Genomic DNA, 27,776 nt, shown 5'->3' with positions numbered 1-27,776 from the left:
TGTCATTAGTGTCAGTCACTAGATCAGAATTTAAGAAAATTAATAAAAACTCAGGCACTGACATTTACAACACAAACGAGTCAGTACTAGTTAGTGAACTGGGGTTGGACTAGATGATCCTCAGAGGTCTCTTCCAACCCCAACCATTCTGTGATTCTGTGAATTCACAGACTTACAGTCAAGGCAGACGCAAAAAGCAAACATAAGCCTGTTGCAAAACAGCCAACAACTGCTGTAAAGCTCTCATGTGGAACTAAATAGTATGAAAATGATGAACACCGGGCTTTACATTTCTACATACCACTGCATTAAAAGCAAAGGAGTGTCATATTAGGTTTTATTTATCTTAGAAAAAGTACAGAACCGTAAGTGTGATTTATTTAATCTCATAAAGCTCATGACGACAAATTACAAGAAAACTGCAGCAGCCTCACGCAGTGAGGTAAAATGGAGAAATCACAAGTATTCTCAACAGTTTATTACAGGCAGTATATAAACCCTCTATTTTATCCTGTGAGTTCCCAATTGCATTTCAAATCTGACTTACCTGTCTTTTCCTGAAGTTCTGTCCTCTTCCAATGAAATCTCAGCACAAACATCTCATGTTTATGGAATTTCTCTTTAATTTTTCTCTCAAGAAAAACTGAGAATTCTTTAGAACATATGCTTCAGAATTGTTTCATAGTCAACAGATCATCCATTAGCAGTGTTTGTGTGCAGCTTTAGCTATCTACAGACACTTAATAGCCAAAGAGCAACTACTCGCTTTTGTCATTTCCTAGCAGATTAAGAAAACAAGCAAGCAAAATGACATCAAAACATGAAGCAACAAAAATAGCCTCACACCTGGCAACTTTACTTCTGCTTGGATCAGCATCCCCATAGTCATAAAGGTAGGTGTACATCTACATTTAATTCAGTTATTTGTCGGCAAGCATGAACAAATGACACCATCATCAACTATACTATATAGTATTTAAAATGTGCATAGACTTCGCAAGGCACCCCTTTTGCATTGAGAGGAGAGCTGAGATGCAGTGACTTGCAGCTGCCTAATTAGAAGAGGAGATTCCAAAGGACATTGTCAAAGTTTCTGTTTGGGGTTTATTTTGGTGGGTTGGTTTTCTCCAAAAAACACCAATATACTCAATTGTCTGGCATGGACACAAGGACTTCTTCAGAGCCAATATCTCCCATTTCTATAGAATGGGAGAACTAAAGATCTGTATTTTACTTCCAACCCTAGACTAGTCTATGACCTATGATTCGAGCAAATGCAAACCTGTGAACCTAAACATTTCCTGATTTGGTCATAGAGAGCTCAACATCCTTCCCCACCTAGAAAGCGCGTACCACCACTCAAAAATAAATTGTCAGTAATTTTAGTGTTCTGTAATAAGTACATATTTAACAGTATAAGACTTTGAAAAACATTCTTCAAAGAGAGAATACAAAAAGTGGGTTTAGTCATATTTTGAGAACATTCACAAGCGTATGATAAACCTGTAGATCTACAAACTAAAGTTGAAAAGTGAAGACAGCTCTCATATGACGTAGCCTCATTTGAGTTACACATACTAAAGCAGGGGTGATACTGGGAGCCCCTGCATTGGGTCTGACTTCCAGGAGAAAGTGAGGACTAATACGTAAAAACATCTACAGCAGCCCAGAGAAGTTTAACTGCACAATGATTGAAACACAGGCTGGTTCACTATATTTATTACAATCTATTGCTTTAGATAAACCTGCTGTATAGTTCGTAAACCCAAACCACACTATAAGAACCAAAAAAAAAAATACATCGCAAACCACATTTCTGTAAAAGGTACGCAATGGAGGTGAACAGAGGCACAACCTTAACCGTGAAAGTAAGAGCACAATGGAGATCCTCATGTGTGAATATAGCTCTCCTGGTAGCAGACAATGAAGGTAAATAAAAATCGGACTAAGAATACTAAACATAAGATAGGTAAAAATCAGAGTAACATTGTTGTATCTGTTTACAAAGAATACAGGGCCTTTTAAAATACCCTTCTTTCATTTTCAATGACCTGTAAACACAACTCTCCCAAATCATCTTCCCTCTGTACCTGAACAAGTGTATAAAGATCTATACAGAATGTGCAAAACCAATATAAGTATTTTTAGGCTTTCTTCTCCAAATAGAAGAAATACAAGGTTAAAAACATTAACACCACAGATTCCCTCTACCCAGCCCCTGCAGAAAGAGATCAGTAGCAATACTGCCCAAGACATCCAAGTACAGAAGCAGCAAAACACTGGATTAAGAAATCCATTAAGAATGCATGGCATGCGAACAAGAAATACAAATGCATGGGAAAATGAAAAAAACAAACAGTTATCAGGAGAAACTATTAACACTGGCAAATGAAAGTGAATTAGGACTCGTCAGCCTACAGCAGATCTACTCCTAATAAAACACTCGCATAACAATGGCTTAAGTAAACCCATGATGTTAACTGGGATCCAACTAGACCTTAGGCAGACAGGCTTTATCCATCTACTTGTTCATTAGAAGGCAATATCTGGTAGTGACAAGTCACACTCCATAGCATTTAATAATTACATATTTATAAGTATTGCTAGACCGGGGTGTTGGGAGTAAGATATCCAGCTATTGGGTTGTTTGCTACTGCTGCCTTTTCATTACCACTGCACTGATTCTTTCTGCACCGATCAAACCTTTTAATATCCCTCATACCAATCTGCTATAGATTAAAGTTCGTGGAAAAATAAGTTAGACAAATATATTACAGCCTACAAGGAGTATGGTACAATCCAGTTTTTGTAGTTAAGACTTTTGGCCCAAGAGTGACTTAAGAGCAGTACCAGCCTGAGCAGAACACAGTTCTAGAGCATTTAAAATAGAGAGATGTTGAAACAGTCTGGATTTTACTTCAATGCTGGAAAGTGAACCAGAGACCAAAGGACTTTATATACACAAATCTAAAGTGTAGCCTAGAAACTCAAGCAATAACTATTGTTCAGTCCCTTCAGAAGCTGCTTTACAGAGTGTTCTCTGCTTTTTGGTATGAGTCAGATGTGAACTACTTAGAATAGTCTCCAAGCTGCCACTCATGCTAAGAGTGAACATATTCAGTGCAAACAATACAGAAGTTAATTCAATTTACAGCTCACACTAAAAAGAAAAAAATGCTTACTAGTGGTATTTACTGTTTGTCTGACTACCTCCTGTGGAACTTCTGCTTATCACAAGATCAGGATATAACACTGAACATCAATAAAAAGATTCCTTTGGCCAGCATTTAAACATTCTCATTACTGAGATGAAAGTAAAATTGTATTTCTAGGTGTAGAAATAGGCATAGAAGCCTTCTAAATGCCAAAAACCTGGTTGATTTCCGTGAAACACCGATGCAGCCACAAAGACTAAGGGAATTTTCTCTTTTGAAGGAGCTATTTACACACAAGGCCAAATCACAACGTTGTCATCCTACAGAGGTTAAGTTTTATAGTAAAACTTGATTTGTGGTGAATGCCCAACAGTTGTCTAACAACTCATTCACAAGGTTGGAGTGCAATACAAAACTCACTATAAAAATCAGTTTCTATTATTCATCTGAGTACCAAGAGGTACAGTGTAGTTGCCATCACTGTAGTAACATGGTTAAAGTCATTTTTGAGTAAATCAATATTGCCAGACAAGTACAGTTAATCCACAGTTACAACTGACTTCTACCCAGTATATGAGAACTTAGCAACAAGCCTCAAAAAACCAAAATCTCAGAGGCATCAGCTTCTTAAGTTGTCAGTTCTGAATTTCATATGAATGTTGACCATGACAAAGTCAGGTGTCCAATGTGTTGACTTCTTTGGAGCAGAAATAATGCACAACTATTGCATTAGGGTATCGAGCAAATGCACTGTAAAGAAATAGAACATGAAAATCAACTGTCAATACAGTTTTCTCTACTGAAACAAGAACATCCAAGTTGTGTCAGAATCAGAAAAAGATGCTTACATGAAAGTGATACTTTGCAGTTTAAATTACAGTCTGAATATATTCTTGAGAAAACCAGACAAAAGATTTCTACAGATTTTGTAAGAGTATAATTAAAAAAAATACTAACTATTTTCATTTCTGTAGGCACACTACTTGGAAGTCATTGGTACTAAATTAAAGATGGGGTGACATACTGACATGATTGACTTTCAAAATCTTGTTGAACTTAACAGCATTAGAAAAATCCTTGACAACTAGAACAATACTGCAATGCTGCGTATGCAAATTTAAATTCTGATGCTACGTTCTACACACTAACAGCAAAAAATTGAATATGCACAGCAGCAAGTATATTTAGACCTGTGTTCATTAAAATGCTTTGGAATAAAGAACCTTTCCCCATCATTGTGAACGCTACTGGTATCTCAGAATGGTTCACATCAACAAGAGAAACAATGAATAAGCTAGTCATCTGGCACTTCACTAGAATTCGAAGAAGAAAAAGCGCAAGTAAAATTTGCCTCCTATAGCAACCCATAATTACCTACTAGGAATGGTAGGAGAAAAGTTATTGTTATCCAGGTACCATGTGAACTAGTTCTACTTCTGGATGTCCTAAGATAATTAGGCTACAAAATCTATATCAGCCAGGGAACCACAAAGCCATTATACATGTGTCTTAGTTTGATATTCTCTCTTTCATCCTACTTAAGTCCAGTTAAGAAGCAGGTAGTAGGTATTGTTCTTAGAAAATTTTCCAAATTCAGTACAAGAAGTTCTTTTCAGCTTTCCAGAGCTGTGAAATAAGAAGTCTGACAAGTTTCTGAAGAGATTTTATTCTCCTTTCTTGAAAGCAGGATTAAATTCTTCCAATAAACGTCATTGACTAAAGCTCTGATGTTTTCCCAGCTACCTAGTTGAGTGATATAATTTCCAATTCACTCTTCAAATGTCACCTCATACTGCAGTTCTCCCAAAGTATATACACATTCTAAGTTTTGCAACATTCCTAGTTTAAGCGTACAAGTTTCATGTTTGATTCAGTTTCCCAGACTTTAAGGCACATGCTTTCTCACCTGTTACCTATCTTCTTTTTACATACAGTGCACACCTTCTCCTCTGTAATAATGCACTTCACTTGCTGATGCAAGATCCGCTCCTCCTGGACCTAGAGAAGATTAAAGATAAACACAAACTGACTCAAAAAACAATGCCACACCACAGCTCCCTCCTAGTCCAGTGAAACCGAAACCTGTAACAACATTTAATTTTCAGTGGCTATATCTACGTTAGCAAGTTGTACAGCACAAAAGAAGTGGGTCTGTAGAGCAGAGCAGGTAGTATTGAACACCCACACTATCTGAATTGCAAGATTTTACTTTCACCTAGTCTGGTCCACAGACTGAGGCACTCAAACCGCTAATGGTGTTCCAGTGAACTATCGAAGTGCATCACCTGGTGTAGTTTATTTGAAAGAAATCCAGTCCATCTCTCTGAGATCATCCTGCAATGCACACCAGAGCTCAGTGAGTCCAGAGACTCACTGCAAAAGCACACAACTCATCCAAACTAAAATGAATGTACTTGCCATCTCCTGACAAGGAGACATTCAATCTACTTGATGTACATCTACTAATTGCAGGTGCATTACAGCACCATCTAGAGGACACATATTCTGTATAAAAACCAGGTCATCAAACATCGGTTTTAAAACACCATTCCCATAAATGACAGGTGGTGGGTACTTACCCTCAGAAACTCAGCATGGAGAAGATTCTTGAGTACTTGATTAAATCTTTTCTTCTGGGCATTTTCTTCAAGGACTTTCTCTAAGAAGATCCGAATCTCACTAATCTGTGTATTTGCTGGGAGCAGGTTTATTGCCTGGAGCAAAATATACTTAAGTTAGAAAACAGAGAACAAAATATAATAGAAATTGACACATTTAGCTTGACACCGTTACAATCTGTTCACTTGCCTACTCCTGTACCTTCTGCCAACGGGACAAACGGCGTACTTACAAGTCTTTCTTACCTTGGTAGTATCCAGTTTGCCGTGATGTAGTTCCAGGACCTGCAGAGCAGCCTGCAGGTTGGCTTGAGGCTCCAGCACTTCCATCTTGATTGGTCCCAGGCAATGAACACTTGGTGGGGAGAGGTACATGCGGAGCAGTGACAGATAGACCTGTTGCACAAAAAAGGGAAATTCTGAAACCACTGCACACATCCACAACTGACAGTGCTGGTGGAACCCAGCAATGGTACTAATAAGCTGTACCCATGCCATTCAAAATTCTGAAGTGCTCATTTAAACAGCTCCCACCTTAAAACAACAAAAACTGAATAGTATCAATGATGTTCAAGGCCTTAAGACTTGCATTCTACACTAAAGTTTTTCTATAAAAGCCGTTTTAATCGTACCTCCCTCATCTGGCCTAACTCATTAATCATCTTTAGAAACCAACACTCGACTGCTTTTTAACATTAACTTTCCTGTAGAAGTATGTGGAATACACAGAGTATTTTGTCTTCTGAATTCCATCACAACCTCAGCAACAGCATATATCCTTAACACCAGTAATACAGTAACATTCTCAAGAGAAAAAAAGAGAAAAAAGAAAAAATCATCTAGTAATTACTACATTCCAAGAGCTTATACACAGATTCCTGTTCACATACACAAACCCTGAAAAAGTCTATACAGATCAAAAACTTTAAAATCCCTAAATGGTGTGAATAGTCTAATACATCCTTACTGAAAAGGAAGATTGCAAAGATGAAGCTACTTACATCTTTGTTGCCATCTTTGTTTCTGTCATAATGTTTGTGGCAGTAGCTAGAACAGAGAAGAATGAAGTGAAATGCAGGGACAGTTTTGGAACCCAGAGAATCAGTCCACAGAAATTAACATTTAGAAGCTTTGGTTAGTGAAGCCATCCAAGTTAGGTCACTGTACACCCAATTTTGATCAATTAATCAAGCTGAACAAAATTACACCATTTACTCTGCATTACGATGCTGAGAAAAAGGGAGGTTTTGTGCAAGTCTCCCACTTCCAAACAAGTTGAAAAGCATTCATGCAGAACCCAAGTTTAATTCAGCTGTGTAAAAAAGGAGAAAAAAAAGAAGTATCTAGTCAACACATCATAGCATAAAAATATATGTGTAGATATATCTAATTACTGAATCACGAAGAATAGGTGTTTATTAGTGTACACTGCATACCAGGGTTGAACGTCCTCTAAGAGGCATTTACTGATACTAGCTTTAAAGGAAGCTATGTCGAACAGGCCCCAGTGTTCAGATATACTCGCCAGTATCAGTTAACCCTATTTTCACATAAGTACTTCAGATTTACTCAGAAGGTTCACTGATACGATACATGAGGATTCTGCTAACTGAAGGAGTTCAACTTTGCATCTGGGCTACTGAATCTCTCAAAGGAGAAAGGACAACACAGAGAAGTTCACAAACTGAGAACAGGTGGAAACAAAGAATGCATTGATGAGAGTCCTACTGCTCTAAAGAGCAAGGATAGAAGAGCATGAAAAGGTAAGCCTCAAGGGTTCGGCACCATCATCTGTGGATATCCGGAAGAGCCTAAAAGTCAAGAAAACACGTAAACCAGGAAGATCCTAAAGGCTTACAGTGTTCGTGCTCCACATACAGCAACATTCCACAGGGCAGTGAGTAAAAAAAATAGAAAAAAATAAAGAAATTCTTACTTTTCAGCCATGTTGGTATCCTTCAAAATATGAACATAAATGAACAGAGCTTGCTCATGCTTCCCCATACGACCCAAGAGCAGAGCACGTTCTTCTAGAAGACCTAGAGAAAGCAGGAAGGATTAGTCAATAGTTACACAGAGAAAAGACAACATAAGCTCCATTAGTGACCAAACTAACAGAAGGGACTATAGTCTGAGCACAGATTGAAGTTACGCAGAGACTGTAAGTCTGCTTCACACTAGTCTCAGTAACATTTGATGAATACTTAAGTAACCTTAAGATACAAAACACTTCAGACCTGTTGAGCAATACAGGCTCATCAAAAAGTTAGGCTAAATGTTTAAGTGATGGGAGACACCACAAGGTTTTAGGCCAACAGTTACAGGAATCCTGCAGGCACTGGTAAACCCAACTGTGCCAGCAAAACCAGAGTTAGTTACACATCAGTAGCCTGCAACTACAGATCCAGCCATCTTTTCTGTTTCTAGTTACCATGATTCCACAATCAGTGAAGAGGCTTTGCTGTACAATGCCATAAACTAGGGTTTAGTTAATCTATGGAAACTGAACTCACCATCAAAGGGGAAGTCACTAATTAGCCGACTAGGTTCATACCAGCTAGACTTCTCCAGAAAAAGTAGAAGCTTTTTCCGGTAATCCCCCAAGTCTCCTCCTTCCTCCCCAGCAGGCACGGGAGTTTTATCTACATGGAAGAAAACAACGCAGGCTACAGTAAGACAACTCTTTCACTACACTAGTACAGAAAAAGAGAAACAAATCATTATGAGCAGGAACCAAATGCTGATGAAACTGTTATATGGGCTGAGATTCTGGTGCACCTGTCAAATTACTTCAACTCCCTAAAACACATCAAGTGACAGCTTAAACAATAGACTCAGTTATTCAAGACACTTCCCTACCTTTAATGTGTAGAATTCAGGAAGCAGTAGCTGCCATTACACTTAATCATGAACAAAGTGTCACTTGGTCCCTTAAGATCTCTAGTGAGGCAATGAACTAGACTTCCCTACAAACACACAACTTTGTTCCAGTTCTTTCATCACTTGGGATATCACCTTCTGGATACAAACAGGGAAAGCTTAAAGTGACACACTGTGAAAGCTCCCCTGTGCTGTCCCACGCCCCCCAGCCTCCCACCAGGAAAGACTAAACATACCTGGAGGGAAAGAATGGAGATATTCTTTCATTAAGCCCTGCACTTTCTCACAGTACAGCTGGATCAGACAGTTGTGAAATTCCGCACCAGTTTCTTCCCAGACATGAATTATGTGTTCCTGTAAATACATGTTCAGGTTCAGTTATAGAAACTTCCTCTAGGAAGTAATTTGTTATAAGCAAGCGACAGTTCCATGCCTGCCTTTACTAAGCTAAACTTCAGGATTTCACATATTTTAATTATTTTTTCTTTGCACAACTTATAGGAAAGCTAGCATTCTCTGAGACAGCATCAGGCTCCAACACCTGGAGAACTAAAGCCTTACATATAACATTTTGTAATGAATGTAATGCACTAGTACAAATTAAGTTCTTACCAGATAAGGAATAGTCAAGCTTTTAAAATTTTCTATCAAGAAACTGAGCACTTTATCTCGTGGCAAAGCTTCCACTTCAGGGAGGTCTTCTGTGAATATCTGTTAAACAAAATTTTATTCAGAGAATTTAAGTGCCACAGTGTATTTTCTCTGTGGCACTGATGCCCAGCATATCATCACATATGTCCAAAGATAAGCATAAGAAATATAAAAAAATCTGAGCATCATATTTAGACACCCAGAAGCTATCTCACATCTGAAAGGATTAACAAATATCCCAACTTCTGCCTTAGTTAACACTTCATTTACAGTGCCCAACACTTCTCAAATATAGGAAGTCAGTTCTATATCAAAGAGGAAAGGGAAAGTAAGAAAGGCATATTAAATATTTGACATTCAAATCTTCAATCAGGCTCTTGTGCAAAAAGCATGACATCGATAACGTTATGTGTTCCATCAAAGGTTCCCAGCCACATGCTACAAGATAAAGTACCCCAAGAAGAGAAAAGCATGAGAAAAACTGAAAGGCTGTCCTGCTCTATCTACTGCTAATCTTACCACAGTATGGAACACAGAAAATATAAATTATATATTTAATTCGATTTAGCATTAATACCTGGCTTCTTACATTGAGTTCTCCCAATTCCATACACTGCACTAAGAATCTCCATGGCAATGTACCTGTTTCAACCACACTTACCTTCAATCCATCCTCAGGAAAATCTCTTAGCACCCAGACAGAGTAGGAAAATATCAAATGCAAGTTCTCTGTGCCTGGAATACAAAAATCAGCAGTGTTCAATGTTAAAATCCTAAAGATCTTTCTACTCACAACACAAGCAGATGCTTTCAGAGCCAGCAAAGATTAATTTACAGGAAGAATTCGGTTCGTTTTTTTCCAAGTCAAGCAAATCACACATTCCACACTAAAGTCACAATTTCATTACTTTGCAAATATGATTCTTAAAAGGAACAATAATTAACTCAAATATTAAATGCCACCAAACGTAAACTATTCAGACCAAAACTGAGCTCAGCTGTCTTAATCACATTCCAAAAGTCTTCTCTTATATTTTTTTTTAATTAAGGTAGAAGATGGTAGTTTCACTTGTGTAATTTCCTTCAGTCCATTTCCAGCCTGCCAGTCTAATGACTTCTATAGCAAAGGGTCAGATGCTTCCTAACAAGTAGTAAAGCACCATAGTACTGAAGTAAGAGGCACAGAAGCTACATGACAGGTAATGACCTCTTAGCTTTGAAGAAAATTTAAGACCTGCCTCTTTAAAAGAATACTTCCATTTGGACAAATTTGTTCACAAAGTTTACAAACATATTAGGAAAACATGACTTTCCCCCTCACCCTCTGTATCAGAACCCACTGAGGCATTCACTGCCCAAACAAAGCAACAAGGACTACACAAGAAACAGAAACCTACACCAATCCAATAAAAAGGCAGCCATTGTTTGCTCTTCTTTATCCCACAACATCATGAGTAAGTTACTTTTTAAACATTTAAAACAAGCAGCAGCTCCACAGTAACAGTATTTCAAAAAACAGAAGATAAGCACTACGAAGTAAAACAATTCAAATAGCGCCCCTAAGAGCCAATTTCAAAGCTTCAAAAACAAAACAGTGATTTGGCAAACAGCACTAGGGTCATGGGTCCTAATTTTGCTGAACTTCAATTAACTTTCTGAATTCACAGAGCATTATATGGGAATGGGCTTGCTAGCCTGAGAAAATTTAAATAAAAGACATGACAAATCATGGGAATAAGTTCTCATATAGAAAAAGAGACAAAGAAAATCTAACTCTTTATAAACAAGAGTGAGATGAACTACAACAGCTCCTTTCCAAAGTACTGATCAAGCTGCCTTTGCTGAAATCATGACCAAATCAAAGATGAAGTTACAACCTACTCAAAACACTCAGGATGTCAGAAGGAGAACAACTTATCAAGTAACTACCAAAGTTTATAGATCAGAATACTAAAAGGCCAACAGCACAGCTCATCGGAAAACAAACCAATTGGCTCCCTCTGCAGATCACAGACAAGGATGTTCTGTGCTGCTGGGATTAACACAGACACTGAATGTCTAAACTTTCTTAGCAACAAATCCCTGACATCAGCTATAATAGGAAGAAGTTCTGCATGCCACTATTTTAACGGATAAGGAATACTGTAATACAGAACACCATGTACCACCCAATCAAACACATCATTCTCCTGTGCCTAACTCTGCACAGATAAAGTTTATTTTTGATGGGCATGGCCAGTCACAGAATTAACAATTAATATTTGCTTTAATGCAATAAACAAAAAGTGCTTACTCTGTTGATGCATGGCAAATCTCAAACCCAAATCAGTAATGACTTTAAAGGCCACAGCTACAAGCCTGGATAACATTTTCTATAGTTACCTGAGAACCATTCAAGAAAATTTCATTCAATGTCCAAAAACCTATATACAAGAGATGACTAAAGAAGAGTTTCTACTTCACACAGAATGTAAGTGAAAGTAACTAAAAATACATCCCACATAATTCTTTTTTTTTTTAAGTCAACCATTATCTAGATTAGAAGCTCATGACTACAAAAGCCTCACCAAAGGGAGAGCAAGGGGAAAAAAATCTGTAGAAACTCCATAGCCTCAAATGCTTTTATCATCTCATTTAAGGGACTCCCAGAAGTGACACCTATCAGTTAACCAAGGCAGAATGGCTATTCCAGTTAACACACACACACAGAGTATTACATTTCTGCTATTTACCTGGGGGGAAAAGCTGCAAGTGACACTAGCATAAAACATTCCATTTATTAGCAATAATTAACCTTTTCTAGATTGTTTCCACTGTATTTCATTATTCTGAAGTGAAGAGATCCAAATATTCATTATCAGTTTTAAAGAACTGAGCAAGAAGCATGCAGGAAAACTGGTTTTCAGGAGGTCCTGAAACACCAGAAAAGCTCCCAAAGACTAAAAGAATTTTAGCAAGCTGCCAAGGTTTTAGAAAAGTATTCTGGACAACTTGGATACTTACAGGTCTGAAACACCATAAATCTCAGGTAAAACAAACAGCTGACATAGATCAATCAAGATTAATTTATCAAGATGACAGAATGGTTTTTTTAAGTAAGATTAGAAGTTTGTTTTCTAAAGCTGTATGCTGAATATAACATACCTACGCTTCTAAGACGGTGACATTACCAATGACACCAATGAATAAGAAGTGTAAGACCAAGATATGGCACGAACAGGAAAGCTTCCAATGTCATTGTAAGTAATGTATTATCATTGAATAAACATGTTGCTAACAGAAGCCAGCAGGAGTTCTTTAAAAAGTAATTATAGAATATCAAACTTTGCCAACACTGTAAGACTAGGAGATGAACAAAGGTATTTCCCTCATACACTACTCACTACTAAACTATTAGTGTGATACTAAAGACTTGTGCATTTAGAAAAATAATATTATTGGATGGGAAGGGACTATTCTCAAAAACAGCAAAACCAAAAAAGGACTTGGGAGTTCACAATGAATAGTCAAAGTAAGTTCCTACCATGATGCTGTGACCAGCAACTACAACTCTTAGGTCATAACCTGGGTCTAACTATACACAGAAAACAAAAACTCCATATAAGATTCTTCATCTCAGGAAAGATACTACAAGACCTAGCAACTGGAAGTTAGCCTTCCAGCTGGAAAGCTTGACACTTCTGAAGGCTAAACTTTGCTTTTGTCAGTGATCGTAAATCACCACTGGAAGAAAATTCAAAATACTATGCCATATTTTCTACCAATGGAAGTTTTTATCGGCAATAAAGAATATTTTCCAATAAGATAGTCAAGGTTCAACAAGACGTTCATGGATTAATCCTTACGTTTGCATTATGCAAGAAACTAGATGACAAGGATACCCTTTAACTTGATAAGTCTCTAGCAAGTTGCTGAGCAGTAGAATAACCACTAAGCCAAAAAAGCATAGCACTTCACAAAAACAATGCTCTCACTCACCCAAATGCTGTAGATACTGTACTGTCCTCTCATGACCCTTCAAAGGCGAGTTGGCTTTCTTTGACTGATCCACCAGTACCTGTAATGCTTTCAGAAAAACAAAAATGTTCATTCCTTTATAATCACAAGTATCATTCCAGCTTGAAACACAAAAAGGTGCATTTTTCATGTTCTGCTACCAGAGACAAAACAAAGTTTTGTTTTAAACACATGGGCCAAATGGGTAACAGGAATAAAAACTGATTTAATCATGAGATAGACCTAGAAACAAAGTCTCTTCAGAATATTGCCTGCTCACTGAGGACAAGTTAAAACTCAACACTAGAAATACATGCTCCTATCCCTTCTCCTCTCCCTACCTTAACCTCATACGTACCTTTCTCGTGCAGACCTTTCTTCTCATACAGTATTATCAGCTCACTATACTTGTGTGCCTTCTTCAGTACATGCTCACTCTCCTCAATATGGCAGTGATTGTTCTCCAGACGTAGCAATGGTGCCACCAGTGCTACATTTGTCTGCAAGCAAAAAGGGAGTGCTTAAACATGAGCATCTCCTAAGTTTACAGCAAAAAACATAGGTTGGAACAGTGGAAAAAAAAAAATAAAAGTATTCTCATGGCATAAGAAATGACAGTTTAACACAGGAGCGCCAAACTCATTTTCACTGGGGGACACAGTAGGAGTAGTTACATTTATACAGTCCTAAAATTGCATTCGGGTCTTTCAAGACAACCGTGAGGTGACTGTGTCCCCCGGTGAAAATGAGTTTGACATCCCTGCTTAACATCTTAGATCAAGGCCCATCTTCATTTCCCTGATTTGTTGGGATAGAAAAAACCCAATATATCAGACCTATTCCCCCACTTCCGGAATAGAGGTCAGCTTTGAAAAACACTGTTGATAGTAAAGATCACACTCTCCTGCATTTAACAGTACAAGGCAACACAAGAAGCATTCATTAGGACACATTTGCTTTACTCCATGAAACTACTTCCTGACCAGTGAGCAAAGTAGCTAACGTTGAAGTTTCATAGATCATTTTTAGACCAAAGATAGACAGATGTGTGAGAATTTCTGAAGTAGCACCTTATCCTTCTTCTCAAAAGTTTCAACCTGAAATTCCAACAGAGCTTGAATGGTAAAGGCCTCTAGGTGAAGCAGAGACTCACATGGAGGTAACACTTTAACAGGGTGGTATCGATGATTTGTAGCAGCTTCTTTTTGGATTTGATTGTGGGTGTTCCTTCCATGAGTGGTGAGGTACTGGACTGATGGTCAGAATCATTTAGCTTCTTCACCAGCTGACTTCTTTTCTGCAGGACATCAAGTGAATTTTTAACAGTAAAAGGCCATGGATTTCTCTATCTCATCTCGGCAAATATAACTCATCAAGCAAAAAAAAGACTAAATTAAAAAAAAAAAAAGACTAAATTAAATCAATTTAATAACTCATTTTAATCATTTCCTGATTAATCTTTGTTGTTACTAACTATTCAAGACATCACTTTCCCAACCACATTCAAGTGTATTGCAAGTTTTGCAATTTATAGTTTTGCAAGATGTCAAGACTCTGGAGAACATAGTCAGAAGGAAACTCAGTTAACCTGAATGCAGACATTTTAGAGAAGTCAGGAGACTTTTAAAACATCTGGAGAACAATTTAGGTTTTGGACCAGTAGACACAAAAATTATCTTCCTTCAGACACAAGCTTCTTTTCAGTCTAATAAGAATGGCAACAGAACAATTCAGTTTCCAGTTACAACAAAATAAAGAGGGCAGGAAGTTACAGTACCCACTACCTCCTGTTCCACCTTGTAAGGCATACTTCTGATGTGTCTCCTGGATAGAGTGCCCTCCACAACAGTCACAAAACAAAAACAGAAGATCAAGATCTCAGGCCCTCTTCAAAAGCCTACTAGAAATAAAATACCAGACTCATGTTCAGATTTGGTCCATTAATAAGTATTGTCTAGTCATCCCAGAAGTCACATGTGATGTCTCACACATATCTTTGGGGCACCCCACATCCTTCAGTTCCCCTGCTTTCTCATAGCTTCCAACCATGAAGACAGGCCATTAACACTAGCATGACAGAGCTGGAGTAGGCGTACTGCTTCCTGCACATTCAAGTTAACCAAGAAGGTATGCTAAACCTGAACAACCCTGCTCTAAAACGATATAGAAGCACTCACTTGAGTCAGGTAGTCTATCAGAGCTAAATGTGCCTTCTCCAGCTCTGCCCCAGAGAGCCCTGGCAGAGGGTTGGGGTACTGTAGCTGTTTCCTGTAATCTGTGGGCAGGAGGTCAGGATACAGACCCATCACATGAGTGGGATCTAAGCAAAAAATAACTAGTATTAGTAACCATTCATAACATTCTTTTTGCAAACCTTAAATATATGTAACTTCGAGCAACCTTAGCTTTCTAACAGAGCTGTTCGTAATCAACTTGTATGTCCATGAGGTTCCAGATAATGGAATTCGCTTATTACAGAAAAGAAGCTAAAATAAGGCAAAAGCAGCAAGAGAAAGACTGTTTCAAAGTCTAAGCACAAGTTCTAATCTGTGTGCTTGGCACACCTGGAGAACAAACCATTATTATAATCCTCTTAGTGCTCTTCTTACAGAATCCCAGCATTAACAACTCTGACAGTAGGACACGATTTCTAGGAACAAGCAATACTTTAAGAAAAGATTTACTGTGCTTTTGAAACGAGAATCAAATAGCACTATCTCTAACTAATGAGCATCCATTTTCATGGAGTTTAGGCAAATTCAAAATCATTGCCTTCTAATTTAAGTTCAAATTATTTTGAGTTCTCAGTCCTTTTCCTTAATTGTAGTTTTCCAAAGTAAATATGATGCTAAGTGTCATCAAAACAAGTTCTATGTTTAAATGCACAAGGCATATGCTGTCACAAATAAAGGAATCTGTCTTAAGCACTATTCTATGGTACAGTCCAGCCTCCAGGTATTCTTCCAATAACCCTAGTATGAACCACAAGAACAGCATCAGAGACTATTTTGACTTCAAAAACCACTGAAAAGTTTCCTGGCTTCAGTAGCTTGGTCCATGAAACAGGAAACAGGGTCCTCAGTTTGGTCCAAGTCCAAGGATTTAGTAAATTACAACTGTTCCTTATTTTTCATTCCAAGCTATAAGTAGCCTTTCGGCAGTTGTTGAAACCCTCAACATGTGTACATGCTATGCAAGCTGTAAAATAGCCTACGACACAAGTGTATTCTGCACAAAGGGCAAATTCATGATTTAACTCACTGACTGAAGTTAATTAACTACTATAATCAGTTTCACAAAAAAACAAACACACCTAAATATCTGCCTGGGCTATTTGCCCTTCACAGGAGACTGGTCTGGACAATATACCCCTCTGGTTCAAACCATCAAAAAAAAAAGAAACACAAACACCAGAAAACAAAAAACCCCAGTCTGTCAGCTTCATTTCATTCCTCCTAACCAAAGCATCTCAATGTGAACCCAAGCATTTACCTGTACCAAGCTTGGCAAAAACTTGCATGGATTCATCAAAGCGCTTCTGGCAGAAGAGGTTGAAGGCAAAGAGGTTCTTTATGTGGTGAATTTGTTGTCGCTTCTCACTATCTGAATCATCTTTCATTTCCTAAACACATAGAAATTAACAAACATTAAGAACTCCTGGGCCTTGTAAATGAGAATGAAACACTCTACAGAAATAACAGGAGTAATATCCTCTAGAGAGAATAAAAAGAAAGTGGATAATCTTCCAAAGTGAACATCTCTGATGGTGACTCTTAGATGCTATGCTTATTGTATCACTGAGAGAACCTGGAAGGTTTGAAAGCTGCCTGTTGTTACCTATATACTTGCTCTATCACAGCAACTACCTCTTCAATCATTTGCCTTTTCAAAGGTTTGTTTTGTGGTGGTTTTTCTTCCAGTTAGCAATACACAACACAATTAATTCATTTTAATGTAATTTCAAGGAAGTTCCCAGAAACCAGAAAATCCTAAACCAGTAACAGCAATATAATTAAGCGTGCTGCTTCAGGATATCTAAAAAATTACTACACTTCAGCAGTAACATGGAGGGCCATCACAAAAAATCCTGGTCTTTTGACAAAACAAAACACACACTTCCAAGCAAAACTGTTTACAAGTAGTCTGAAGACTTTGAAGCCCAACTGATAAAACAGCTAAGAAACACCATCTTTCACATAAAAGATCATATCTCAACATCTAAACCACAATAAATCAACACAGAGAAATGGCAGCACAAAACTAAAACTGAAGTCACAAAAGGCTACAGTTTACCAGTTTGTGCAAAGTGGGCAGTAGGGAGGTTAAACTCTCCAGACTGGTTACAGTCAAGCAGAAGGCAAACATCCTTTTGTGTACTTTTGCACAAATGTATCTGCTGCAAACACAATGGTTTTGGAGTACTTACTGCCAACTGCAAAGCCAATTCAAACTGCTTGTCCTGCAGAAGCTGCTGGATCTGTGTGGCTATGGACACTGGAATGAGCCGCCAAACAAAGTGATTACTTGCCACATATATAATATTTGTGCTGTAAACAAGACAAAAAAAGGTCAGTTACTAAGTTCCAGCACTGAGAAAGGAGCAATACCCTATCTGAAAAGAACAATTCTGGTTAATACAAACATGGATCAGATACAAAGGCAACTTGAACAATATTGCAAAGCAGACAGAAGAATGGATCTCCAGTGGTCAGAAATTCCCAAAGACACTCAATCCTATCATTTACTCTTCAAAGTACAAGGACCATGACACTCGTCTGTTCATAAAAAACAGTTGCAATGCTACTTCTTAAGCCAAGTGAGTTAGAAATGCTCTTCCTGTCCCAGTTTTTCAGAGTGCTACCATACACCCAGACAGCCCAACAACAGTAGCTCAGTTATACTCAGTACCCTCCAGAGGTGATGAAGCGTGGTCTCTGCAGCTCAATACTCTGTACCAGCAGACGGGGTTCAAAAGTGCGGATCTCCACATACCTCGGCAGAACGGCAATGATATAGGGAGGCTGGTGTTCTAGTAGTGAAACAAGTAAAGGACATAAGTTGACTGTTCCCAAATATGCCTTGAAACAAGCCATAATTTCAAGTCTTCTCTTAAATTTATTTTCCCTTGAAATGTGTCCCTTTTTTGCTTATTGAAAACAAACAACTTGACAGCAACTTGCTAATAGACTACTACCAGGCTTTTTGCTCATCTTTCAACGTAAGGAATTTCTGTAGCACTCAGATGCCCAGAAGAACTACAGTGCTTTAACACACTACCCTCCATTTCAAATCTTGTCCCTTTATAAAAGATATGCAATATGCCTATTTTCTGAGGAGGAGATAGGCATACAGACTAGAAGCAAAGAAGAGGAAGAAACAAAAATAAACACATGAAAACTTGCACAATCAAAGTACAACTTAAAATACTTTAGAGACTGTCACACTCCAAATGCAGCCAAATATTGGGAATGTAACAATTTTGTCATATATAAAGCAGTAAAGAAGCAAATTTTAGAAAATTACTGCTAATTCTCACCCATGGCTATAGGAATATCTGTCCAATTCAAGGCACATTTCTGAGTACAGATCCCTTCTTCATTGAGCACAACTGTTAGATCATCTTGGCCAACTGCAACTTTTCCGTCTGCGACAGGAGCTACCAACGGTTCCAGCTGCTTCCCTGTGGGAAACAGTTCCTTGATGGATCCTTTTCCATCCACCTAGAATAATAAAGAAAATTTAAAAAACATTTTTCAAAATAACCTACATTTCAAAGCTGCATAAGACCACAGCCAAAAACCCCTTGAGGGATTTACAACCCAGACTAATCATTAACACAAGTGCAATTTTAAAGAGTAGAAATAACATTTTCTGCATATTATCATTTATCTTGCTTATACATCATTTGGAAATAAAGAATTAACACTTCTGTGTCTGAGATGATGCATTCCTGTTACTAGGAGAGTAGCTGAGCACACAGTTCATACAGGCTTATAAAATGCATAGCACAGTAGCAACATCAGTTAAAGTGTCCAAAAACTTGTTGGTGTAACCAGAGGATTTCATTTAGATCAAAACTTTAACACTGCTTTATTCTGGCATGAGTGAGTGTTGACACATAAAAAACAAACCAAAAGCCAAGGAACCTGCCTAGCCTTTTTCCCTGCTCTAGTTACTCACTCTTGAGGCCACGTGCTGTCCAAGAAACTGAACCCACCCCCCAAAACCAAAAACACAACAAACAAGCAAAAAAACCACAACAATAAACAAGCAAACCCCCCACACACAAAACAAAACAACCCACCCACAACAAAGAGCTGTTTCATGAGCTGATCTAACAACTCTCTGCCACCAAAAACAAGAATGCTTCACCTTCAACTCCTGACACATGTTCCTGCTGCTTCCTGAATTACAGCTCAAGTATTCTTGGAAATCAACAGCTAGTCAGCAAAAAACAATAACATAAAAACATGTATATTTTTTTCTGCCTACTACTGAAATGAAGCCATTCAACAACGGGTCAGTAAATTACTAGAGTCAACCCAAAGCAGACATTTGGACCACAAGTTCCCACTCTGCTGCTTGAGCGGCTGCACAATTAACACTCGAAGGGCAGGAATCAACATCCAGGAGGGTTGTAGAAAAGCATCATTTCTTTTGTGAGCAGTGTCAGTTTGAAGTGACTGTAAAAATTACTGTGCAGTTTTCCTGTTGACTACAGATCAGTGTTGTCACCCATGTATGTACGCAAGTGTGGTGAACCTCATCTTCTTCTCATTTGCCCATAAGAAAAGCAGAAGCCAATTGTAAAGGCAAAAAGGAGAATCAAATATAGCTGTCATATGAAGCATCAGTGGAAACTGTAATACTAAATTAACAATGGTAAGTTTAGAGACTTTCAGACCGAAATCACTACAGTTCAGCAAGAGAATCAAAAGACGACAAAATGGTCAAGCTCTACTGTCTGCCAGATAAGATATTCTTGCATTTTAAAAATTCTTTTCTCTTCTAGAGCTATCTCCTTTCTTAATACATTAAATAAAATGTAAACTTGAGCTTACACAAACTGCTACCAAAACAAAATATATCTTTTTCAATGCCTTTCTTCTGCAAGAGCTTCAAATCCTGGTTTCAACAGCAATAAACAGAATATCACTTCCTGACAAAACATCAGTTTCAAAGAATAGACCTGGACTGTCCTTTCCAAAATCACATATAGCAAGAGTACCAGATGCTGTTTTTCGTGAACGTCTGTTAGCTAAATCCCTGAGCACAGGAGCAGCCTTCATAGTGGGTACTTCTACCCAGATCTTCTTAAACATTGCATACCTTACCCCAGTCTTACCCGTATCAGGTAATAGTCCCTCTTGAAGCCAACACAGATGGAGTTTTCACACCAGGCCATAGACTTGGGTACATCAGGTACACTGAAGTCCCCCTGAGGAAACAGGTTAAAATAGCTGTTACAAGAGAAAAGCAAAAGTCTAATTTGGCAACACAGAGCGTAACAGGCAGCACTGCTGTTGACACCATATTCCCTACCACACAAGCCTGACTTCTGCTGGTCAAGGAATGGGAGTATATAACTAAACAGCCAGATGCGTGCATAATAAAGAGGCGTGCTCTGAGCTAGCTGGTCACTTCTTAGAAGAGTAGCCTAGCTCTCTACCCGTTTCCATCAGTTATTTTTATCATCCTAGTATTCACAAGTGGCAGTTATTGACAACAAGCACAGAGAACTGCTTCTGACTTAACGACACACCTGGAAAACTTTGGGTAGAAGTGCACCCACTTCCATTGTGTTTATTGTTAGGCAGACATTTAGAAAGGCTGCACACTAATGCATTTCACTGACTTACAAGTGTACTACAACCAAATTGTTAAAATACAGAAAAAAGCTGTTGATTAAATGTATGAAACTGTACGAATGTCACTAATTGTGATTTCAATCTGTATTTCACTTTTATTTGCTGCTTCATTGTTAGATCACTGCAGAACCAACAGGAGCCAATGCTCTGAACATCAGTGGTGCCTCTGAGCAACAGGGACTGTGCAGCGAGCAGTAAAGAGCAACTACGCTCCCTGTTGAGGCATGCTGGACTACAGAAACAACTCACCTGTAGTTCATGGAACTCTCTGTCCTTCCAAAAATAAAGCTGTAGCTTCTTCCGCACAGCCACACACATTCTCAGCACCTCTTCTCCTGTATCTGACTGCTGTGAAAACAGAGAGGCCTAACTCATAGGAACTTCTAAACTAAGAGGCATGTTAGATAACACAAGGCCAAAGGAACCCTCAGCCTGAAGCAAAGCTGTCAGCTGAAAAGCAGCTTTGTTCATCCATGCCAGAAGGACACTCCCTAAACAAGGAAGCACAGAGGGCAGGGGGCTGGATACTTAAAAATGAGCTTTGGCAAAGATCATGACACCAAGGAAATAAAAAAAATAAAATAAAGAAGACACACACAGACACAAACAGAAGATAAGCAGAGAACTATCAGCCCAGCCCTGAAGACTAGGATAAATAGCTTGAATTCTACAGTATAGGAAAGGCGAGGAAACGCAACAATGCAAAGAATGTGTTATACTGAAAAATAAAAACACTAATAGCTGTTTAATATTCCAGCCTATTGGAAAAGTTTCCTGACACTAAATACTAGCAGAGCTAAGTGCCTGTACACACAAACAATAAGGCACTTTGGAATGACCAGATTTAAAGGCGCCATGAAAGACATCACTAGTTTCAACACATAGAAAAGCCTAAGCACCAATAGCAAAATATTCAATTTGCCCCTTGGGGCAAAGAGATAAAAAGCGTATCTAATGAAGCACAAGAGAAAAAAAAATAAAGTGACTAGATTAAAAATTGTTGCCTTAAGCAAAGCTTCAATATCCAGTAGATAGTAATTTTAAAAAGCACTAGTACCTTGCATGTAACACAAAATTAACAAACCTAATCTATACATCAACATAAAAACGTTAAACTTATTAAAAGCAGTAAGAACACCTGTGCCACTGTGTTCCATCTCTTACCTGAAGATCACAAGTGAAAAGAGATGCACCTTTTGCCTTGGAAACCGTGGTGATTTGTTGAAATGTCAACAGGTCATGGACATAAATGTTATTTTCTGTTTTAAACAAAATTCCAATTATTATTCAATATTTAATACATGTAGAGCTCATTGCTAACTGAAATAAGTTATCGTATTTTATGTTTACATAAAAAGAACAACTTGTGAAACTAAGAGCTGCAAGAAAGGAAAAGGAATGTTTTCCCAAAAGCTGAAAAGTGCTAAGGCATATACAAATATAAGACGATAAATGCAGAAAAGACAACTAATACCAGCGTTGGTAAAATTACATGAAGGAACCGAGAACAGATGCCAACCAAGCAGAGGAAGTGGGAGTGGAAGGGACAGCAAGCAGGCCAGAGCAGAGTGAGGTCACCATGGGTGATTGTATAAACAAAGACCATTTTGAACTCCCTCCTGAAATTAGCAGAAAGGTAATGGTTGCAAAGGGAGGGTGCTGTGGTCAAGGTTTTGTACGCACGAGGACGCAGGCAGCAGAAATCTACGCATGCTGGAGTCGGAAGGGCCGGGACTGGGAGATCATAAAGAAGGGAATAGCAACATGAGCAAAAAAAGACATAGGAAGATCATAAGGTCAAATATAGCCAGAGACAAGCAAGCTTAGATCTTCCACGAGATGGTAAAAGATCGCCACCTGCACGTAAACTGAATCTGGTGTAACAATCAGATAAGTTTGGACAGAAGTTTAAGCCCCTATCATATGGTGCACACACATATGCACGCACATACATATATATGTGTATATATACATGCCCAATACAGACAAACTATATACATACACATATGTATTTTTTCTTTTTTAATCACAAAATTTAGCATTAATACGTTGTTCTCCAAGCTGGCTTACAACAAACAAAGCTGCTTCTCAATCTATGCTGCGTAATGCTTCCTCTGCAGAGTAAGAGGGTCTAAGTGCTACACAATGACTTTTCAACAACTAGACTACTATGCAGGCATGTGGAAATGGCGCCACATTCAGCCACGTAACTGCACCGAGAGGAGCTCATTAAATATTAAAACATTTTCTTCGCTTACCTAATAGACTGACCAGGATTTTAAACTGAGAAACAACATGAATCTGAAAGAAAGAATTCTATTAGTGACCCCATTCATAAACTAAACTTCTGAACAAGGCTTGATTATAGCTTGTCTAAGAAAATGCATCTTAAATACTCTCAAAATAATGAGAACAGCAAGGCAGCTCTCGATGCACAACTTTCCTCCAGCTACCGCAACCCCTTTCACTTGCACACAGTTTTTAGAAGGTAGCACATACAGCTTGCAACCTAAGCTGGTAAAATGTTACAATAAGAGATACCTTACTAGTAAAGAAGTACTTCTAAAAAATATGCAGCGTGTTGCTGAAAGAGGCTGCACGACTTTTAAGTGCTTATATCGATACAAACAATACAAACAAAACAACCACCACACAAACAAAGGCAAAAAAACCCAACAACAAACAACAAAAAAAACCCCAAAAAACCAACCAAACAAACAAAAAAAAAAACAAACAACAAAAAAAGCCACAACACACCACAAAAACCTCACCACACCGAACAGTAGTAAGAGTGGCAGTAGATAGTCGGTTACTAAATTCCAAGCAAGAGGAATTACTTTTACATTCCTATAGCATTTTATCTGAGAGTCAAATTATTACAGTATGTTGGTATATTAACACCTTTTTAAAAAATATTCTCATTCAGAGCAGCTGAAGATTTCCAGCAAACCACAGCATTTCCATAAAAGCCAAAATTAAACCTGTAAGTTCCAATTCCTTGCTTTCTGCTTTAGCAACCAAACCAAGCTCATTCCTGTTATGGGAAGAGCAGGCAAAAGCAGCAGGCTGTGCCACCTCTAGAAGAATCTATAGTTTGGGGGAAATTTGTTGTTGAGCTTAGCAGAGATTCCAGAAGTACATTCGATATTTCATTTTTTGGCTGAAAACACTGGAAAACTGTCCCCACATCAAGAAGATGGTATTTCCTACCTGCTGAATCTTTTTTGAGAAGTTCTTGTTGGATTTCTCTAGCGTCACTTCAAACCTATTGCAACCTACCAAAAAGATTTGAGAGAGTATGTGAACTGAAGTTCCCCTTAAATTTATGGCTGCATACATCTTACACTAAAAAGATCACAAAGAATTATGAAGGTAAACTTGGCCACTTAACACCAGAAAAATTACTGTTCTCACATATCTGTGCTACCTTTTACTTGATAGCTAAATGCATCAGAAGGTCTTCTGCATAGTCAGGTGAAAAATTAAATTACACTTCTTGTACCCATCCAAGGACATCATCAATAGTTACATTTTTGCCTTGCTGGAATTTTAGATTACAAGAACTATATTTAAGTATTATAAAACCCAGAGATACAAAGATACCCACAAAGACTTTCTGCACACCAATCAAATATCAGCAATTTAAATTGCTAGGGAACACATCACCGCAAAGTAGACAAGGAATAAACACTACACCACAAGGGTTTAAAAGGAGTTTTAGGGATAAAGACTTACAGACACTTTCTGATGACATAACCTCTCCTGGCATTGATGCAAAAAAGGAGGAGAAATTTACCATGTGAGATAAGACACTAGTAACTCAAGACTAGCATGTTCTGATTGGAACAGACAGCCTACACATTTCAGAAAAAGCAAGCTGCATTCAGTCTCTAGAATTCAAGTAGCTACAAATGAACATCCTTCCAAGAGCTGATGAACTTGGAAACAGGCGTTTGGTTTTTTTTCTTTCCTGTCCCACACTATACTACATTATTGTGTTCAATAACATCAGTTTCTACATAATGGCAGATAATGAGAAATACAAATCTGTTCAATGAAAATCAATTTTAACTAAACCAAAAATAGAACAGTTCTATTTGTGGCATCTCCAGAATAGACTATGAACACTTACGACTGTCAAAGAGGAAGGGAGAAGGGTAAATACAGGACAGAACAAGTTAGGAGGGACCCCTCTTTCCCACTGCTTTATGCTCATGCAGCCACTGCATAAAGTTGCTCTTCCACTAATCCAGTCCTTCATTATCAGAAGGCAAACACCAAACCTCTGGCAACTAGCACACTGCACTGCTGTGCACACCATATTCACAAAAATTACACTAACTTACTATAAATTCAAACATATGGAGACCTAGTATAAAACACACTTTACAGCAGAAAAAAGGCTGATACTACTTGCTGTCTTCCTTGCACATCTGATAAACAGTATGTACACTTTCACCCAAGATCCCACACAAATATTAATTAAAATCTAAATAGGAAAAACTCAGCAATTAAACACACTTGTGTTAACATCCCTACAACCTCTTACAGCACAGGAAATAAAAATAACAATCAACTTTTGGTGCCATTTTAAAAATCAACTTACCTATGTCTTTTTTGATCCTGTAAAGAAGAAGATGCCCTTGTTTGGTACCAACAAGGAGCCATTCCTCTACAAAAACAGAGGAGAAAGAGAGTCTAATTAATTTCAACAAAGACTGCCATTCACAGCTAAATTACATTCATGAAAACACTTGGAAAACTGTTTCAAATTCCAAAAAGGACTTTTTGTGGTGACTTCATACATGTGTACTATTATCTCTCTGGTGGAAGTGCTCAGAAGTAGCTTTAATTCTCAGAAGAGGATGGCCAAAGATCAAGCAATAAAAGAGAGTACAGCCTAGACATCACATCCCACTTGTTTATACAAAGGTAAAGAAGCAAACTACTGCATCTTTTGTGCAATCAGGAGAGGCAATAAACTATTCTTCAAACATTACTGTCTCCCAGAGAGAAACAGGGCTACATAACGGGAAGAAAACAAGGAGCTCCATGTGTTTTGTTGTTTTGGTTTGGTTTTGGGTTGTTTTTTTTTTAATAGTTAAGTTTTTATAAGAATCTGACATAGTCGGCTATGCCTGGAAGGACAGTGGCAGCTTTGCCTAAACAGCATTTGAATTGTTTGGATGACTCATTAAAGATTTACAAGAGAGAATCTTTTTATACACAAACTCTGTGACAGTTTCAGACTCTTCCTATTTACAGCATTTATAGCATTCAAAAGACACAGAACCTTTATTGGGTCATGAAATATGACTGAAATTCTTCTTCCTTGCTGAAGATCACATAGGAAAGAAGCATACACTAATATTTCTTTCTACATTTAGCACTCCCTCATTACTAAAGATGCTGATATTTTAATAAAATCTTGTTTACTGCAAGATGATTTTTCTACTACCGGGTAGAAAAGTTGTAGAGAGAGAATTACAGCTCTTTTTCCCTCTTTTAACACAACCAACCTGTCACATGCCTGCGGGTTTAGCCTTTTTTTTTTCTACTTCAGAAAATAAATGCTTTCAAAGAGATAAAAGATGAAGTCTCACTGCAGGAAGAGACCATCTTCACATCTTGTCTACAACAGAAATCTGGCATAAACAACCCATGGTTAAACATGGCATTACTATCCAGGTTATAATGCTGTTCTTAAAACAGATTAAATGGGTCACAGTTCCACAGTGTCTGGAGATTTTTAATTACCAACTTTGTGCAATGGCAGAACATCTGATGGAAACGGCTCAAGCAGTAGGAAAAGCTTCATCAAGCCTTACCATTACAACAGCTGGTGCAATCACCTGACCAAAACCTTGAATGTCGAGTATGCCCGAAAACATAACCTACATTTATATACCATTAACACGCACAAACAGACTCTAACCCCAAGACTGGGACACACCACTGGCTTTCCAAGATCAATCTTGGCCAAAACACACGGGACTCTTTTTAGCGAGAAACCAGCCGAACCGCGGTTACAGCCCTGGGACCCGCAGCAAGCCCCGGCGCAGCGGGGCAGCCCCCGGGCGGGAGCGGGGCAGCCCCGCCACCCCGGCGAGCGGCGCTCGGCCCCGGCAGTCCCCGGCTGCAGGCCCCGAAGCCGCCGCAACGAGCCAAACCCGGGGAAGCGCTCCCGCGCTGCCCGCACGCCCAGGCCGCCGGCCCTCCCGCGTACAGTGGCCAGGGGCCGAGCGACGCGGTCGCCCCCGGCCCGCCACAGGGAACGGCGCGGCAGGCCCCGAGAATGGCTGACAGGGCGCCCCGGCCGCCCCGAAGAGGGGAGGGGAGCGGCTCGGGCCGGCAGCGCCGCGGCCTCCCCAACTAACCCCAGGCCGCCAGGCAGTCGATCTGCAGCGGCAGCTTCTCCAGGATCGGGACGTGCTCGAAGGCGTCGTGCATGGCGACGGCTCCTCCGGGCCCGGCCGTCACAGCGTCCGCCGACCGGGGAGAGGCAAGCGCCGCGGGAGGCTCCCCCGCGCTGCGGCGGCGGCAGAGGCGGCGGGGGGAACCACCCCGAGCCAAGCGCCGCCGCCACCGCCGCCCGGCCCACAGCTCCC

General features: G+C 39.0%; 1 protein-coding gene across 1 annotated transcript; it reads right to left on the bottom strand.

The window, feature by feature from the left end:
• Positions 1–364: 364 nt before the first annotated feature.
• VPS39 (VPS39 subunit of HOPS complex) lies at positions 365–27,776 on the bottom strand. The gene is made up of 25 exons (XM_065636124.1): positions 27,546–27,776; positions 25,775–25,840; positions 24,379–24,443; positions 23,427–23,469; positions 22,333–22,427; positions 21,418–21,516; positions 20,646–20,738; positions 18,837–19,020; positions 18,209–18,329; positions 17,727–17,847; positions 16,793–16,922; positions 15,478–15,620; positions 14,454–14,597; positions 13,659–13,800; positions 13,283–13,369; positions 9,966–10,039; positions 9,266–9,364; positions 8,890–9,007; positions 8,287–8,415; positions 7,710–7,812; positions 6,775–6,820; positions 6,020–6,169; positions 5,735–5,869; positions 5,062–5,153; positions 365–3,905 (listed from the first exon to the last, which is right to left on the bottom strand). The coding sequence occupies exons 1-25, from the start codon at positions 27,616–27,618 to the stop codon at positions 3,830–3,832; spliced, it is 2,628 nt and encodes an 875-aa protein (XP_065492196.1). The 5' UTR covers positions 27,619–27,776; the 3' UTR covers positions 365–3,829.

The sequence above is a fragment of the Caloenas nicobarica genome, chromosome 5, assembly GCF_036013445.1.
Source record: "Caloenas nicobarica isolate bCalNic1 chromosome 5, bCalNic1.hap1, whole genome shotgun sequence".
NCBI lineage: Eukaryota > Metazoa > Chordata > Aves > Columbiformes > Columbidae > Caloenas > Caloenas nicobarica.
This window is presented reverse-complemented; position numbering and strand designations above follow the sequence as displayed.